The sequence below is a fragment of the Equus asinus genome, chromosome 10 (assembly GCF_041296235.1).
Source record: "Equus asinus isolate D_3611 breed Donkey chromosome 10, EquAss-T2T_v2, whole genome shotgun sequence".
In the NCBI taxonomy this organism is placed as follows: domain Eukaryota; kingdom Metazoa; phylum Chordata; class Mammalia; order Perissodactyla; family Equidae; genus Equus; species Equus asinus.
In genome coordinates, this window is record NC_091799.1 from 17833635 (window position 1) to 17850860 (window position 17226).

Here is a 17226-nt window from a genome sequence, read left to right on the forward strand (position 1 = left end):
TGCCCTGCCCCCTCTCATGACTGGCATCGTCCTGTGTCCCCGACCCCAGCCTGACACACATCGCTGACCCTGGCTTTCCTCTCCTAGCCCCATCCCCGAAATTCCGAATCCTGTCAATTCTCCCGTTTTCTCACTGCCCCTCCCCCCAGTAGTCACGTTCCTGACGCAAAGCCACCATCCTCCGCCCTGAGTTAGCAAAGCTTCCTCAATGCCCTCCCCCTGCCCACTCTGGCCCCCTCCAATCTGACAATGCACGACAACCAGTGCCTTTTGAAAACACGTGAGCATCTTTCTCACACACATAAAATGCCCCTCCGGGTTTCCACCCTCTCTCGACCATGGCCTACAGGAACCTGCATGCTCACTCGCTCACTGTCTCCTTCTCTCTCCAGCCACGCTGGTCTTTCTTTGCCTGGAACTCACCAAAACCCTTTGCACATCCTAAATCAGTTCAGCATATACTTATAGAACATTGGTTTGTGCCAGGCACTGAGTCAGGAAACCAGCCTGGCGTGGTTCCTATCCTGGCACTCCTTTTCTAGGGGAGAGATGGAAGAAACAAACAAGTGAACAAGACAGTCTCATTGTTAAGAGTGATGACAAAAATAAAGCAAGACGATGTGATCAAGAATGAGGGGAGGGATGCTTAGAGTCGGGTGAGGCGATAAGATGGAATAAGGCAAATGAAAGCCTGGGGAAAAGGATTTCAACCAGAGGGAACAGCACCTGCAAAAGCCCGAGGTGTGAAAGAGTTTAGTGGCTAAGGAGCAGCAGGGCGCCCTTGTGGTGGTGGGGTGGGCGTACTGAGGAGAGTAGTTTGAGATGGGGCTGGAGAGTGGGAAGATGGGCTTGGGGGCCATGGCGAGCGGGATGGATTTTGTTCCAGTGCCGCGAGAAGGCACTGGAGATTTTAAGCATGACGGTGACATCATCCGATTTATGCTTTTAAAAGCTCACGCTGGCAGCCGTGTTCCTCCCTCTCACTCACCACTACATCCCTGGGGCCCAGCACTGCTCCCGGCCCATACTGAGTGTTCAAAACATGTGTTGAATGATACATGCCCTTGACTTCCTGTGTGACCTGGAGATAGTCACTTCTCTCTCTGGACCTTACTTTCCTCACCTGAAAGACAGTGGATGGGAATTTCACGCCAGAGTGAGTGGGGGGTACTGGATTTAAGTTCCCCGCCTCCTCAAGCGACCCGGAGACCCGAGTCCCCCACCCCTGGGGACCCTAATCAAAGCGCAGCGGCCCCGCCCCGCCCTGGACCGCGGTCCAAAGGATGCTGCAGGCTTAGGGGCGGGATCCGCAGGCGATGCCGGCGCCCCCGGCGCGGATTGGGTGCAGCCGTGACAGGCACCGAGCGATTGGTCGGTCCAGAGGCAGGGGCGGGGCCTGGCTCCTGCTGCGGGGCGGCGGGGCGGCGGGGGACACGGCCAGAGGCCGGGAAGCTGCTACGCGGGCGATGGCCGCGCCGAGCCCGGGACCCCGCGAGGTAGGTGCGGATCCGAGAGAAGACGGGAGAGGGAAGGGTTGGGGGACAGGAGCTGGGCCTCCCCTCCCAGTGCCGCACGGACACACCCCCATCCAAGCCCAGGAGGGGTCCTGCACTAGGCGGGACCAGGACACGCCCCACATGGGGCCGCAGGTAGGATGGGAGGAGTCTGGCGGGTATCCTCTGAGGGCTTCCTCAGTTGCCTCCTCGGCAAAATGGAGATGATAATAAAAGCTCCTCCTTCATAAGGCTGTTAGGAGGTCAAGCTCTCAGCCATTGCTGGCAGATGGGGGGCTCCCACTACTAATGGGTCAGCTGCCCTGAGCTCAGCCTCGTGCTGACCCTCCACGCTGGGCTAGAGGAATTCAGCATAGACAAGTGGAATAGATGACTGAGTCACCGGCATCAGGGCTCCTACTAAAGGGTTCCTGTGCATGGAGCTCACACTCAGCAGTAACAACAGTTAATACCTGCCATGAAGGAATTCTTATAGTTCTCATTTTACAGACAAGAAGATGGGGCACAGAAAGGTTAGGTGACTTACTTACCTAAGGTCACACAGCTGGTGAGAGAAAGTCAGTCTTGGGCCAGGTGTGGCTGCAGAACCCACGCTCTGCCTACTGATAATAATAAGTATCACTCTATTTTGGGCGCTGACTGCATGCCAGGCACTGTGTGGCTGCTCCTCAGGAGACACAGAGAAGTGGGTGCTAGCATTATCCATTTTTTACAACTGAGGAAACTGAGGCAGAGAGAGATGAAAGGAAGGCTCACCAGTTGTGGAGGTGGGACTCAAATCCGGGTCTTTCCCCTCTGGGATGCTCATTGCCTCTCATGCCTCCTGCCACCAGGTCCTGGCCTCCTCCCCAGAGGCTGGATCCAGAGCAGCTGCTGCGGGCTCCAGCCGCCGTGGCCTCCTCTGGCGTCTACGGGAGAAGCAGTCACGTCTAGGCCTGTTTGAGATTGACCCGGGGCATGAGCTGCACCAGATGACGTGTATGATGCAGGCAGGGCTGTGGGCTGCCACCCAGGTCTCCATGGACCACCCGCCCACAGTGAGTGGCCAACCTGTCCCGTGCACTGACAGCAAGACCAGACTGATGGCCTGTCCCGCTAATACTGCAGGGCTGGGGACTGGAGAGGGCTAGAGGGGGAGGAAGGTAGGGGCGTGGTGCAGGGAGGGAGGGACATTCTGGGGTAGGGGCTGGGGCCAGGAAGCTAGAAAGTCCAGGGTGCAGTGGGCGTGTGAGGAACCCCCTGACCCAGAGAGTTGCAGTGTGACTCTAGATGGGCATCTGCCTCTCTTGGGCCTCAGTGTCCCCATCTGTATAATGGGTGGGAGGGATTGTACTCCTTGGTCTCTGAGGCCCTCCCAGCTCTGCCAGGTGTATGGCTGAGAAGGGGCGCCACCCCCACTCCATCAGCCTGGCCCATCCTCCCTGGAGCTCAGGCTGGGGCCAGGCTGGCTCAGCAGAAAGGGTCACCCAGCTGCAAGCTCAGCAGCTGGATGGGTGGGTGAGCATGTGTGTTTGTGTGTGTGCACACGTGTGCACAGTGTGACCACATCCCACAGGCCAGTCCTGGCACAGGGACCCGGAGGTCCTGGGAGAGTGTAAGAGTCCTCTAAATCTCATCACCTGCTGAGAACCTTCCAGGGCTCCCCAACACTCAGCATGGCCTCAGGATCCTGTTGGTTCAAGCCCAAGCGCCAAGTGTCCAGCCTCGTTCACACTCCATCCCTCCCTTACTTGCTTCAGCCACTTGGGCCCTCCTTCCCTTCCTGGTGGCCAAGAATGCCGTTCCCACTGTGATGAGCATCCTGCTCTTCCCCTCCACTACCCTTCAGATTTCAGCTTAGAAGTCACCTCCTCCAGGAAGCTTTCTCTCATCCTGCTCCTCCCAGGCCGAGTCAGGCAGATCCCCTGGCTTCAAGGCCATCCTCTGTTACTGGGATGGCATCGGCTTCACTTGGCCAACATGTGTCTGTGCTCACGTGCCAGGCTTGAACTGAGAGCCCGGTCCTTGGGACCCAGCAGTGGATGAGACACACCCAGGATCTGCCACACTCATTCTCATCCTCCTTCCAGCTTTGGGAGGGCCTGCGACCCATCTGCCCAACCCAGGCCCACCCAGAGTGGTCCCTGTTTGCTGGAGGAGTCCAACTGGGGGAAGGGGGCGAGGCCAAGTGCAGGATGCTTGGAGCTGCTGGGGCTGGCAGTGGGGGTGGAGACCTGCCCTGAGCCCCTCTGCCCCTCCCTGTAGGGGCCGCCCACTGAGGAGGATTTCTCCCAGGTCCTGACCCAGGTTCACGAGGTAGGAAACCCCAGACTGCTGCGTGGAAGGGGGTGTGTACCCGTCTTAGCTCTCTTTCCTCAGTTTCCCCCTCATGCAGTGGGAGCGATGGCTTGCCTCAGAGCCTTGCAGGAAGGGTGTGGTTACCCTGACCCCCTGGCACTAGGGCCAAGTGCACACACGTGGGCCCCTGTGGACGCTCTTGGGGCGGCTCTTCCTCCCCAGCAGGGCTTCGAGCTGGGCACCCTGGCTGGCCCGGCCTTCGCCCGGCTGCGGCGCTCCCTAGGCCTGGCGGATGAGGACTACCAGGCTGCGCTGGGCCCCGGCGGCCCCTACCTGCAGTTCCTCAGCACCTCCAAGAGCAAGGCCAGCTTCTTCCTGTCGTGAGCTGGCCGCAGGGGCGGGCGGGGAAGGGGTGGGAGTGGTGTTCCGGGCTGGTGGGGGGCGCTTGGGGCGAGAAACGGAACCGCCGGGTGAGGGAGGGTCAGGGCCAGATAGAGGTCAGATGGAGGAGGTGAGCCGGAGGGGGAGGACGGGAGGCGAGAGGGGCGGCGGGGCGGCCGCTCCAGCCCGGCCTGGTCGGTGACCTCTCCCTCCCGCCCCCAGCCACGACCAGCGCTTCTTCCTGAAGACCCAGCGGCGCCGGGAGGTGCAGGTGCTGCTCGCCCACCTGTCCCGCTACGTGCAGCACCTGCAGCGGCACCCGCACTCTCTGCTCGCGCGGCTGCTGGGTACGGCCGGCCGGGACCCGGGACTGCGGGGCGGTGGGAGGAAGGGAGCGAGGAGCGCAGGGGGCCAGGGAGTGGGGCGACTCCCAGGACGGGCGCTCAGCCCAAGCCGGGTGGTGGGGAGCGGCCAGGAGGCGAGTCCGGCGGCGAGCAGCGTGCAGTGGGGGGCGGGTCCTAGGCCGCAATGTAGCGGGGAGAGCGGGGGCCGGGGGGCGGGGCCAAGATCTGGGGAGGAGGGCATTGGACAGTCCTGTCGGGAGGGTGTGTGTGTGGGCGGGGCCTTATCTCAGGACCCGCATACTTGGGACTAAGTCTGTAGGCGAGTGCAGGGGGCACAACCACCCAAACTGGGGAAGGGGTCTGGGGGCGCAGCCTGGAGGGGCGTGTCTCGAGAAGGAGACGTGGCCTGGAGCCCGGACTAGGGTAGGATGGGCCCGGGGTTGCCGAGTTTGGGGTCCCTCACCTGGCACCCTCTCGCCTTCCAGGAGTGCACAGTCTCCGGGTGGCCCAGGGAAAGAAGGTGGGTAAGGCGGAGGCGAGGGGGCTGGGCCGGAGGGGGCGGCTGGAGGGTGAGATCCTGCCTCCCTCACTCCCTACCCCCGTCCCCAGAAATACTTCATCATCATGCAGAGCGTCTTCTTTCCCGCCGGCCGCATCTCCGAGAGGTGAGTCGGCCTCGCAGGGCCCCGGCCCCACCCGGAATGTGCCCCTGAAGCCCCCACGCTCCCTAGATGGCCGGCGAAACCTAGGCCCGGGGAGGAGAAGGGACGTTCCCAAGATCCCCCGATGGATTGGAGACCGTGGTACCCCCGACCAGCATCTCTGAGAGCTCAGTATGCATTGGGCTCTGTGTTGAGCCATTTGCATTCATTAGCTTCTTTATTCCCAGAACAACTCTGAGGGATAGTTTTATCATCATCCCCATTTTTTAGATGAGAAACGGAGGCGGGGGAGGACCGCACGCTGCTGTGTGAGGAGTAGGAATTCGAACCCAGCCTCTGACTGCACATTGCCCTGACTCTGCCGGCAAGCTCCCCACTAGTGCTCCAGGGCCAGGGCCTTCCTTCCAGCCGTCCTGGTGCTGCCCTCTAGGGTTGGACCCCTGTGTCTGGGACACCCCCAGGGATGACTGGGCCGAGACGCAGGCACAGGCAGGGGGAAAGCCTGGGCCGGCTTCTGGGCCTGAGTTCAAATCCCTACTCTGCCGTTTACGTACTGTGTGATCTTGGGCGAGTCAAAGGAACTCTCTGTGCCTTTTTCTTCATCTCTGACCTGGGACAGCAATGCAATGGGGCCGTGCTGAGGATATGAACAGTCACCCCGTGGAAGCTCTTGTTTCTTAGGATTACCTTGTGAGGCTCCCTGTGTGTCTCAAGTCTGTGCAGAGCTGAATTCTCCCGTCCTCTACTCCCTGCCTCTTAGGTATGACATCAAGGGCTGCGAGGTGAGCCGCTGGGTGGACCCGGCCCCGGAGGGCAGCCCCATAGTCCTGGTGCTGAAAGATCTCAACTTTGAGGGCAAGACTATCAACCTAGGTGAGCCACGGAGCGGTCACTGCCTGCTCTTCCTCCATTCAGGGTGAAGTTAGAAGGGAGTCCCCTGCACTGCCCCGTGCCTGAGTCATTAAGAGCCCAGGTTCTGGAGTCAAGCAGAGCAGCGTTCAATTCCTACCCCCAGGACTTACTAGCTGGGTGACCAAGGCTCATTACAGCTGAGTTTCCTCATCTGTGAAATGGGACAGTAATGACACCTGCCCTCCTGGGGCAGATGCATATGGAGCCCTCAGCACCTTGCCCGGCACATGATGAGAACTCAAGTGGGGGCACTGATGCTCCGGCAGGGCCCCAGCGGAGCTGGTTCCTCCGCCAGATGGAACTGGACACTGCCTTCCTCCGGGAGCTCAACGTGCTGGATTACAGCCTCCTGATGGCCTTCCAGCGGCTCCACGAGGATGAGAAGGGCCTGGGCAGTAGCCTCATCTTCCGCACAGTCAGGTGGGCCCCCGACAGGAATGAGGTGATGAGAGCATGGAAAACACAGATGGTGAGGTGGGGGGACAGCATAGGCAAAGGCTGGGAGACTGGAAAGTGCGTGTTTGCATGTGTGTGTGTGTGTATGTGTCGGGGGCTGGTGAAGCCTGGCTGGCAGGGGTAGCGGGCACAGGTGGACCACAGCACAGGGGACAGGACAGGTGAGATCCGGCTGGATAAGGGCTTCAATGACGATTTGAAAAATCTGCTCATTTTCTAGAAGGGGATGTGGAGCCATTGGAGGTTTCAGACCTATTTAATTTTTGCCTCAGAAAGAGCCCTTGCCCCTTAACTCTGCCATTCCACTCCTAGGATGCTGAGGTCATCCCCACTGTGCCCATCATCATGTTGGGATGGGTGTGGCTTGGGCAGAATCCAGGGTAATGGCTCCCCACACAACCCATGGCTGGGCTGGGCACGTCCTGACCAGATGGTGGAATGCCTGCCATGGGGCAGAGAACCCCCCAAGTCTGCCCATCCAAGCTAGGTCAGCTTCTCCCTTACCCTCTGCCCCCAGCCGGCGCCTAGATCATGGCTGTCATTCAGTCTGTAAGACCGAGTTTGCATGTAATGGTTATCTTATTGAAATATTGCCATGCTGGCCGGTCAATAGCCACTGTCCCAGCCCCGCCCTCACCCAGTTCCACGCCCCCATTCAGAACACACTCCCTCCCACCTCTTCCTCATCCATGTTAACCCTGACACCACAGAGTACCAGCGCCTTGCCCAGGCTCCCACACCACTGGGTTCTGATTGGTTGGTGCCTGGGAGGGGCTTGTCTCTCATTGCTTACTTCCTTGGGCAAGGCAGGAATAAACCCCTTTAGCCACCCCACCTTCCAACCCCCCACCTCCCTCCCACCCCCAGGAGGACAGTGTTAGGGAATTGCATTTGCTTCTGGCTGGGACTGGGAGCCCAGCCAAAGGCATCTTCTGATTTGGAATACATTTTGAGGCAACAAAACACAGCATCTGCAAAGTGGAATTGGACTTTGTTCACAACGTTTCAGCTCTGCCCCCTGAAACGTCCAGGATTGGATGACTCCGAATAGAAGCTTGGGAAATACCCAAATACCAGTGTGTGACCCACTGCTCTAGACCAGCGCTACCCAATAAAGATGCAACGAGAGGGCCGGCCTGCTGGTGCGGTGGTTGAGTCCACACGTTCTGCTTCCGCGGCTGGGGTTTGCCGGATCCCAGGTGCAGACCTATGCACCGGTTGTCAAGCCATGCTATGGCAGGTGTCCCACATATAAAGTAGAGGAAGATGGACACGGATGTTAGCTCAGGGACAGTCTTCCTCAGCAAAAAGAGGAGGATTGGCAGCAGATGTTAGCTCAGGGCTAATCTTCCTCAAAAAAAAAAAAAAATGCAATCGGAGGCACACGTGCAGTTTTACATTTTCTAGTAGCACGTTTAAAAAAGTAAAGAGAAATAGGTAAGAGAATTTCCATAATATATTTTATTTACTCAATACATCCAAAATTTTATCATGTCATCATCTAATCAATATAAACATCTATGAGATATTTTACATTCTTTGTCTCATTCTGTCTTGGACAATGACATTCAGTATGTATTTTACACTTCCCTGCATCTCAATTGGGACTGGCAACATTTAAGTGCTCAATGGCCACATGTGGCTAGCGGCTGCACATCGGCTAGTGCAGCCCCTGAGCATCAACCACCTTTTACTCAGCCTCCCAGCTTATCTGACCTCACAGCCTGGCACACAGGCGGTGTGGGAATGAGCAAAGGAAGGGCAGGGTCAGCGTAGAGCACCGCCGAGGGGCAGCCTCGCAGGGTCCATTGGCTGGGGCCCCCTGGAGGAGGCGGTAGCCTCACCCTCCTGTCGGTGCCCAGGTCTGTGCGAGGGATCCAGAGCCCGGAGGAGTCGGGAGCCCAGAACCGTCGGCTGCTGCCGGACGCCCCCAACGCCCTGCACATCGTGGATGGGCCGGAGCAACGCTATTTCCTGGGCCTCGTGGACCTCGTCACGGTCTACGGGCTCCGCAAGCGGCTGGAGCACCTATGGAAGACGCTGCGCTACCCGGGCCGGACCTTTTCCACCGTCAGCCCAGCTTGCTACGCCCGTCGCCTCTGCCAGTGGGCGGAGGCGAACACCGAGTGACCGGCGCCGGGCTGCTCTCCCCATCTGGACAATGGGCGCACGCCCGGAACGCCGGTTCCAGCCTGGCCAGGGCAGCGGGTTGGGCTCCCCTCGCCGGCTGTTCCTCCCGTTGGCCTCCAGAGGGCGGTGTCCGCTCACTAATACGACGGCGACACAGCCTCATTCGACGGTGATGCTGTGCCCGGCACTGTGCCAGGGACTCCCCCACATTAGCTCATTTTATCCTCAAAAAATGCTATTATTCTCTTTTTACAGACCATGAAATGGAGGCTCAGGGGGTGAAGGGACTGAGCAAGATCATTCAGCAATAAAAGATGGAACCAGGACTCAACTATGCCTTTTGGACTCAGGAGCCTGTATTCTTGCCCACGAGCTCCCGCAGCCTGTCCCCATGCTCTGGGGAAGCAGGGAGACTGAAGGCTCCATCCCAGCCCCCTGGAGCCATCCAGATGGGGAAACTGAGGCCCAGAGACTTTAAGGGGCTTATGCACGGGTAAGTGGCAAGGCCAGCCTGAGAACCCAGGTCTCCCAACCCCTTGCCCCTGGCTCAAGCAGGGCCCACTGGCCTCCGTCTGGGGTGGCCCCCTGGCTCCTGTCCCTCTAGGGATGCAGGTGGGAGAAGGTGGGGTGTTGGGGGGAGCCTGCAGCTCTGGGAGGCACTATGTTGGAGTCCACTATGGATCTTGAGTAAGCTCTACCCTCCTCTGGGAGTCACTTTTCTCATCTGTGAAATGACAGCAGGGGTTGGTGGTCAGACCAAGGGCGCTGGCCACACAGACATCACTGGGAACAGAGCAGAGCAAAGTGGCTGCACAGCCCCTGATCCTTCCTTCTCCCTCCTCCAGGAAACTCCAGCCGGGCCTCTGACCCCCGTCCAATCCGACCATGCCCAAGCTGTCCTTTCCTCTGGGGCCTGGCTGTGTGACCTGGGCAAGGTGCTAAACCTGTCTGTGCCTCAGTGGTCTAATCTGTAAAAGTGAAAGGATGAAAACGGACCTCATTAACGCATTAAATATTCATTGAGCACCTGCTATGTGACAGGCCCTCTGCTGGGCGATGGGGACCTGGGGGTGGAGCAAGATGCAGAGTCCACCTTCACAGAACTCACAGTCCAGAGGGGAGGGGTCTTTACAAAAGCAACCAGGTGTGACAAAGCCTCATGAAGGAGCGTGGGGCCCTGGAGCTCAGGGAAGGGGCCCCCGCCTAATTACTGGATGGCTGTGTCCTCTAAGCTGAGACCAGAAGAGTCAAGTGCGGCCCTGGGAGGGTTCCAGGCTGAGGGCACAGCAAAGGTCCGGGGTGAGGGAGAGCCTGGCATTTGAGAGAAAGAAACATTTCCCTGCGGCTGGAGTTCAGAGTGGGTGGGAACACTGTGGTGGGGGGCTTTCTGGGCCAAGAGCTGACCCCCAGGACTGGAGGACTCTGGATCTCGGGAAAGCTGCTCAGCTACACCAGACACTGCCACCCCATCAGCCTTTGAGAAAACGAAAAATGGCTGATGGGGAAGGGAGAGGAAAGGGATAGCTTATGCTGCAGGGCTGGAGGGTGGGTTCCTAGAAAATAGACTGTTGACATCACCCCCAGTCGTCTGGGTGACCTTGGGTGGTTGCTCAGCCTCTCTGAGCTGGCACAAGCCATGGAGAATTTCTTGTTTGGGCTCAGCAGGAAGCTGAGACATGGAGTGCGTTAAGCCTGGGGGCCCACAGGAGGGTGAGGCTACCGCCTCCTCCAGGGGGCCCCAGACAATGGGCCCTGCCAGGCTGCCCTCGGCGGCGCTCTGAGCTGACCCTGCCCTTCCTTTGCTCATTCCAACACCTCCTGTGTGCCAGGCTGTGAGGTCAGATAAACCGGGAGGCTGAGTAAAGGGTAGTAGGTGGAGGAGGGTGGGGGGAGGAAGCTCGGCAGGACCTTTGGGCCTCAGTTTCCCTGGAGTCTGGATCCGACAAGGCTGCCAGAGCCCCAGAGTCCTGCGCTCACAGAAGGGGACGGCTCAGCCCCACCCCTCTGGGTCTCTGGCAGTAGGCTGAGGTCAGGCCTGAGGCTGGAGAGGGAAGTAACTCATCCAAGATCTCACAGGGCCCAGGACTCCTGGCTCTCCTAACTCGCTCATTCCACAGACGTTACCTAGCCCGTAGGGTGTGCCAGGCACTGTGCAGGCACTGGGAAAGCCCCGAGAACATGACTGGCCGGACTGCCCACATGGAGCTTAAAGTCCAGTGGGCAGGTGGACCACAAATGAGAAAACCAGGTAATACATGAGGTGCTTCAGAGTGTGGCAAGTTCCATGAAAAAGATAAGTCGGGGTGGGACTCGAGGGATGGGGGTGCAGCGTTGGACACGATTGTTGGAGGGGGACTTTCTGAGGAGGTGACATTTGAGTTGCATGACCAGGAGCCAGCCATGTGACTGGACCAGTCAAGGGGCAGAGGATACTGCAAGTGCAAAGGTCCTGAGGTAGGAATGAGCTTTAGTGTGATTGGGGGCCAGAAGGGTGGCCAGGGTGGGCAAACAGTGATTAAGAAGGAGGCAGGAGTCCAGACTGTGCAGGGCCTTGTAGGTCTAGGTGAGAAGAGTGGGTTTTTTTCCAAAACCAAACTGAGGAGCTACATCTGAGGCTGCCGGCCTTCCCAGTCTCAATTCCACTGGGGGTGTTTGATCCTCATCTGCTCCGGGAGCCCGGGACATTGGGGCACGCCCCTGTCTCCACGTGGCTCTAGCAAGGAGGGGTTGCCTCTCTGGGGAAGGACTCGTCACCTCACCAGCCATTGTGGGTGATGGATGAATCCACAGGGGACTCCTCACCACGGTCCCCTGGGGTTGGGTCTATGAGGAGAGAGACTTGAAGGGTGAGGATTTGGCGGGGGGAGCGCCAAGAGGCTCTGGTGTTGGGGACCCACCGTGTGCCTTGCCTTGTGTGAACGAGGGCCGGTGAGAGAGACTGACCTTGGACCACTACCTGTGAGGTGTGCCCAGCTGGGGTGGGGGAGACAAGGAAGGCTTATGCTCAGAGGGGTCCCTGGGGGCAGGGCCATGTGGGCAGCTCCCCGTCCCCACCCCCAACAGGATGGGGAGAGGCATGGAGGGAAGCAGCAGCCCTGGGGTCTTGGCTTTGCTCCTGCAGGATGGTAGCCTTGGCACATCTCTGAGCCAGGGCAGATACCCAATATAGTTGAAATGGGGCCAGAGCAGGAGCCCAGGCTAGTCCCCAGGCCAGGGCCCTCTGGAGGGAGGTGGGGATGATGGGGGTGGGAACATGAACTTTCTGGCCCAGGCAGCCTTTTGTGGAAAAACACTTGAGACAGGAAGTTTACGCTCGCCTCACCACAGGCCCGCCCCTCCCTACTGCCCCATATCTGCCCCTTCAACCCTTTCTGGCCCCTGAGTTTGAAATCCCTGAGGGACCTGGTCTGAGCCTTCAAATGGGACCCATTTCAGCATATGCAGAGGCCCTGCCCTGGCTCGGCTTCCATTTGGGGGACTCCTCGGGGCATTTGGGAGGTGACAGTAAGTGGTCAGAGCCCCGGCTGTGCCGTGAGAGTGCCCAGGGTTCGAATCCTGACTGTCCCACGAGCTGTCCCTCCACTCTCTCACGCGGCGGGAAGCGCTGTTGTTAACTCCACTTGATCGAGGAGAAAAACAGCTCAAGTAAAGGTCACAGGGCCAGCGAGAGGCCAGGTTGCTAGAAAAAATATAGGACGACCAGTTAAATGGGAATTTCAGGTTTTTAATATAAGTATTCGTTGTTTATCTGAAATACCAATTTAACTGTGAGTCCTGTATTTAACGTGCTAAATCTCCCACCCCGCCTAGTGGAGAGAGCAGGCCGAGCCTCCACGCAATCCCTCAGGAGGCCTGGAGTCCCTGGACGCTATACTCTAGCATTCCAGGATCGAGAAACATCACAGAATCTTAAAGCTTGTTGGGTGATTGAAAGCTCCTTTGTGCCAAGCCCCATTCTAGGCACTGAGGACACAGCAGTGACCACAGACCCTATCCTCAGGAGCTCAGTCAGGTGGGCCAGAACAGCAAGTAAATCAGCTAACGAAAATGCGGGGACAAGTGTCCTTAGGGAGACATGCTTGGGGCTGTGGAGCACTGGCGAGGGAACCCTGGCCCAGCTGCGAAGGTCACTTCCCTGGGATGCATGGCATCCCAGTGAGACCTGATGGGTGAGGAGCAGCCAGCCCCGCGAGCTGTGGGAAGACCGTTCCAGACGCCGGAGCTGGAGGAGACGCGAAAGGAGATCAGGCCCAAGCTCCCTTTGCTCTCAGAGGAAAGGGCCTCCAAGCCTGGGGAGGGGCCTGAACAAGCGGCCAGACCCAAGATCTGTCTAGGCTGTTGCCTGGGCTGCCGCGTCACCCAGGACCCCAGAGGCAGCCGGTGAGGGCAGGGAGGGTCACTCCAGCCTCATCCGTGCAGTGAAGAGGGGACACCCGGAAGGGTCGCCAGGGAAGCCAGGCGATGGTAAGAGGGCGCCCCTCTCACAGCCAATCGAAATCCTCCCCATCCCTGCGGGCTCGGGCACCCCTCCTCCTTCCACCCCAGGAACATTCTCTCCACTGTCCCCTCAACAGACAAATTAGGGCATCGGGACGAGGAAGTAGGACCCCCGGATCAGGGTTTCGGCTTCGCCACTGACTCGGTTGTGATCTCCTGCAAGTCCTGGCCCCTCTCTGAGCCTCAATTTTCAGATGGGACTTCCGACCCCCACCTCCATCCCCCTCTGGCTTTCGGACTCTGGAATATTTAAAGATCGGTGGGTTTTTTTTGGAGCGAGTTAGACAGGATTGAAACCACAAGTGCCAATCAGTCTGGGTTCCCAACTCCGTCCCCTTCCCTCCGGAGATTTAGGAACACAATTCCATTGGGAGACTACATTTCCCGACATGCAAAGGCGAAGGCGGTGCCTACCTGTTTGGGTAACGTAGTCCTGGGCCGGCCTAAGGACTACGACTCCCAGCGTGCCCCGCGGCACAAGGCCAGAAGGGCCCGGATCCAGAACCGGACGTGGCTTGCGGCTCTGGTGCTGGAGGGCGGGTGAGATGGTGAGCTTGGGGCCGAGTGCTGGCGTTCGGGGGCGTTTAGGGGTGGGGTCCCGGGTCTGTTCAGGAGCCAGGGCTTAGGCAGTCGGAACCGGAATTGTTCCCCCGTCGGTCCGTTGTACGGATGAGAACGCCGAGGGGCGGCACTCTCTCTCCCAGCGGAGAAACTGATCCTAGTCAGTCGCGTCAGACACGTCAGTTGAGTGAACGGGAAGCTTAGAGCGTAATCAGGCTGCGACGCCCGCCTCTGTTAGTGCCCCTGGATGGAGAGTCACTTCGTCAGTTGAGCCCTCCCTTTTCTCCAGGCCACGGGGACAGACCAGGTGGTGGGACTCGGGCTCGTCGCCGTTAGCCTGATCATCTTCACCTACTACACCGCCTGGGTGATTCTCTTGGTACGTGTGCTTGCCCCGCCCTCTCTCAGCTTCTCCCATCCCTGGATCTTGAAGCCGACTCCTGGCATCATTTAAGCAGCTGCTGTGTGACAGGCACTGTGCTAGTGCCTGCATATCTCGTGAAAGCTCCAGACCAGCGCTATGGGGAAGACGCTAGTGGCGTCCCCGTTTTATAAATCAGGCTGAGGCTCAGGGAGGAGGGTCGGGCCCAAGGTGGCATCGTTAACCGCTACACTGTAAGCCCTGTTCCTGATTTGCTTTGCCTTTGATGGGAGTTCTAGTCCTTCTGGTTATCCCGCTGGCTTCTGGGCATGACGAGTGCTAATGGATTTTGTTGAGAGCCTGTAGCCTTTTTTTCTTGTGGGAAAACTTGTTGATTACTGCTTAAGAAGTGCAGTGTTCTCAGAAGGCAAAATCCTGCAGAACTTGGTATCCTTTGGAGAAAATATTAGTAAAGAAAACCTTGGAGCCCAGATTGGGAATCACTCAAGGATTCCTCAGGTACCTTTGCCCCTGCGACGCTGTAAGGGCCTTAGGGCAAGTCCTTTGCCTTCTGTTCACTGCCAGGTCCCCTGCACCAACTTAGGGTGGGCACCAGACAAGTGCTCAGTAACAACTATTAAATAAATGAAGGAAGGAAGCAAACCAGGGCACCCAAAATGCCGTCATCTTAAAGAAAAGCAAATGCTGCCCCGTGCTTTGAATGGGGTCAGCCCCTGAGATGGAGGAGGTGGGATGCTTGGGCTTGGGGGCTTGGCAAGGCGAGGATGCTCATCAGAGCTCTGCCCTCGGTGGCAGCCATTCATCGACAGCCAGCATGTCATCCACAAGTATTTCCTGCCCCGAGCCTATGCTGTTGCCATCCCACTGGCCGCCGGCCTCCTGCTGCTCCTGTTTGTGGGTAAGTCATCACCCCCCTAACCCTGGGCAGAGTGTCTGGGGGGCCCCGTGACCCTCTCCCACCCCTGAATGTGCTGCCACACTTTGGCACTTGCTGTACATCTGCTTGAGGCTCCTTGTCCCCAACTCACCCCCTGGGGTGTTCTTGTTCCCCCTCAGGGCTGCAAGTCAGTCTCCCATGCCTCAGGCTCACTGGACTCGAACGGGATGTCTCCTTTCTTCCTGCTCCCTCTACCGCTGCCATCCTCACTGCTCACACCTCAATCACCTCTCACCCCCTTGTCACCCTGGCTCATGATTCCTGCATCTCTCTGTCTCCCGTGGTTTAGTGGGTGGGCTTCCCCGGGGCGGGGACTGTGGCTTCATCATTACCATGTCCTCAGCTCCCAGCACAGGCCTGGCCGAGGTTCCTGGCACTGAGTGGCTCAAGAAAGTATGTGCTGAGTCAACAATCCGATAACTAGATGAGGGGTGGGTGGGGGGTGATGGGTGTTGGGTGGGCAGGTAGGTAGGTGAACAGGTGGTGGATGAGTAGATGGCTAGTTGGGTGGATCTTGTTCCCCATAGAGTCTGAAACACCAAATACAGCAAATTGCCTGCGGTAGGCACTCAGTTGGTGTTTGTTGAATGAATGTAGGTGGATGTGTGGCTTGATGAATGACCAGGGAGATGACCAGGTGGCCTGGAGGGTGGTTGGGTAGGTGCTTGGCCCTGCGTGTGGGTCACTCCACCATGCTGTGCCCTGCTCAGGCCTCCCGGCAGCCTCGAGCCCGAATCTGACCTGGCCTTTCTGGTCTGTTTATTCCAGGAGTGTTCATCATTTATGTGCTGCTGAAGAACCAGAAGGGGACCAAAAAGACTCAGTGAAGGCCCAGCGGGGATGAGGCTGCAGCCCCCTCTCTGCCTCCCCTCCAGGGCAGGGCCCAAAGGTGGGGCCCCGCAGGACCGGTCCAGGTACTGCAGCCCCCTCAAGCCTGGCTGCCCTGCACACAGCCCTGTGTGCTGGAGCTGTTCAGGACTCACCCCGACTCACCAGAGCCCCTGCTCACACTGCCAGAAGCCAGGAGGGACGAGTACGTGGAAGTCTCCCTCTCACCCACTCCGGCTCAGGGCCTGAAAGATGCTGGTCCTTCCCACCCTGCCTTCAGACTCCCTGTCACTTTTTCCTCTGGGTTCTCCCTTCTTGCCTCAGTTTCCCTCCTGTCACATGCTGATGTTGGACTTAGCAGGTTCTGAGGCAGCGCATGACCTATCCCCACATGTCCTGCTGACCTCTCTCCACATGTCCTGCTCCTCCCCGAAGGCAGCTTTCCCGGTCTAACAAGCCCCAGACCCCACAAGGACTTCCGGACCTGGAGAGCCTAGGAGGAGGACTGACAGGCCCCAGGACCACCCCCAGGCCTCAGGGTGCATTAGGGTGGCCACACCGGGCCCCCAAACCAACTGCTCCTCATGGAGGCCAGCCCCCTAGCCCCAGTGCTGGCCTACTGGGGAGGCCTGAACAATAAACATTGATGGTGTGTTTGTGTCTGTGTCATCCCTGACCAGGGGAGCCGGGCCGCTTGGGGGCTGGAGCTGGGCTGGGAGCCAGCCCCTGCGTTGGTCGCAGGTTGGGAGACCCTGGTTCATGCAGTGAGTGAGGGTGCCTGAGGTGCCTCGTGGATCATTCCTATGCTTGACCCGGGATAAAACAGGGCCCAGGACAGATATGGTTCTGGCCCAGTGCAGCTCACGGCTGGGGAGTGGGTAGAGGCGTGGTGATCTGCCAGACATCACATTAGCCTCCCCCGTGCCAGCCCAGCCAGCAGGCACTAGTATTTTACACACCTAAAGGCCAGTCCCCTAAAGTGCAAACCTCTTGTCCATCTCTTGTCCCCGGCAGCCCACTTTGGCGTGGCTCTGAGCAGTGAGGGCTGCTCACTGAGCCAGCGCAGGGCTGGTTCCACTGTGTTCGGGTTTACTGATCTGGCACAGGCCCCAGCCCCCAGCAATCCCACTGTGCCCTTCTGGGCAGCCAGGTCTCCCATTCACAGTGCCCAGTGTACACCTCCATCCGCCACAGCTTGATGGTCACTCTGCCTCCAGTTAGCAGAGGGGTCTCCGTCAGAGAACAGAGGCCAACTGCAGGTACACCTGCCCTGCCCTCGCCTGCCCCACCCTCTCCGTGTCCTCCAGACCCCGCAGAGCTGCCCACCTGGGCTCTGGGTCCTGTC

The 17226-nt window shown here is 58.7% G+C and overlaps 2 protein-coding genes across 9 annotated transcripts; both read left to right on the top strand.

Annotated features, from left to right (window-relative positions):
* Nucleotides 1-1193: 1193 nt before the first annotated feature.
* On the top strand, nt 1194-9701 carry LOC139039724 (phosphatidylinositol 4-phosphate 5-kinase-like protein 1). Of its 8 annotated transcripts, none has more exons than XM_070518685.1 (11): nt 1194-1496; nt 2348-2551; nt 3759-3809; nt 4014-4171; nt 4395-4519; nt 5002-5036; nt 5126-5181; nt 5939-6051; nt 6357-6510; nt 8409-9169; nt 9522-9701. In XM_070518685.1, the coding sequence occupies exons 1-10, from the start codon at nt 1317-1319 to the stop codon at nt 8674-8676; spliced, it is 1344 nt and encodes a 447-aa protein (XP_070374786.1). In that variant the 5' UTR covers nt 1194-1316; the 3' UTR covers nt 8677-9169; nt 9522-9701. The 8 variants fall into 8 exon arrangements, with proteins under 8 accessions (XP_070374786.1, XP_070374787.1, XP_070374783.1 ...); XM_070518686.1 differs by having other exon boundaries at nt 4017-4171; XM_070518682.1 differs by lacking the exon at nt 6357-6510.
* A 3830-nt stretch (nt 9702-13531) lies between these two features.
* Nucleotides 13532-16537, top strand: LOC139046331 (dolichol phosphate-mannose biosynthesis regulatory protein). Its single transcript, XM_070518691.1, has 4 exons — nt 13532-13721; nt 14024-14113; nt 14912-15014; nt 15822-16537. The coding sequence occupies exons 1-4, from the start codon at nt 13719-13721 to the stop codon at nt 15878-15880; spliced, it is 255 nt and encodes an 84-aa protein (XP_070374792.1). The 5' UTR covers nt 13532-13718; the 3' UTR covers nt 15881-16537.
* The last annotated feature ends 689 nt before the right edge of the window (nt 16538-17226 follow it).

Coding starts and splice junctions, on each gene's coding strand:
- LOC139046331 (XM_070518691.1), top strand. Junction 14,114..14,911: donor CCGCCTGGGTGATTCTCTTG/GTACGTGTGCTT, acceptor CCTCGGTGGCAG/CCATTCATCGACAGCCAGCA. Junction 15,015..15,821: donor CCTGCTGCTCCTGTTTGTGG/GTAAGTCATCAC, acceptor TGTTTATTCCAG/GAGTGTTCATCATTTATGTG.
- LOC139039724 (XM_070518682.1), top strand. CDS start 1,317: ATGCCGGCGCCCCCGGCGCGGATTGGGTGCAGCCGTGACAGGCACCGA. Junction 3,810..4,013: donor TCCTGACCCAGGTTCACGAG/GTAGGAAACCCC, acceptor CTTCCTCCCCAG/CAGGGCTTCGAGCTGGGCAC. Junction 5,182..5,938: donor GCCGGCCGCATCTCCGAGAG/GTGAGTCGGCCT, acceptor CCTGCCTCTTAG/GTATGACATCAAGGGCTGCG.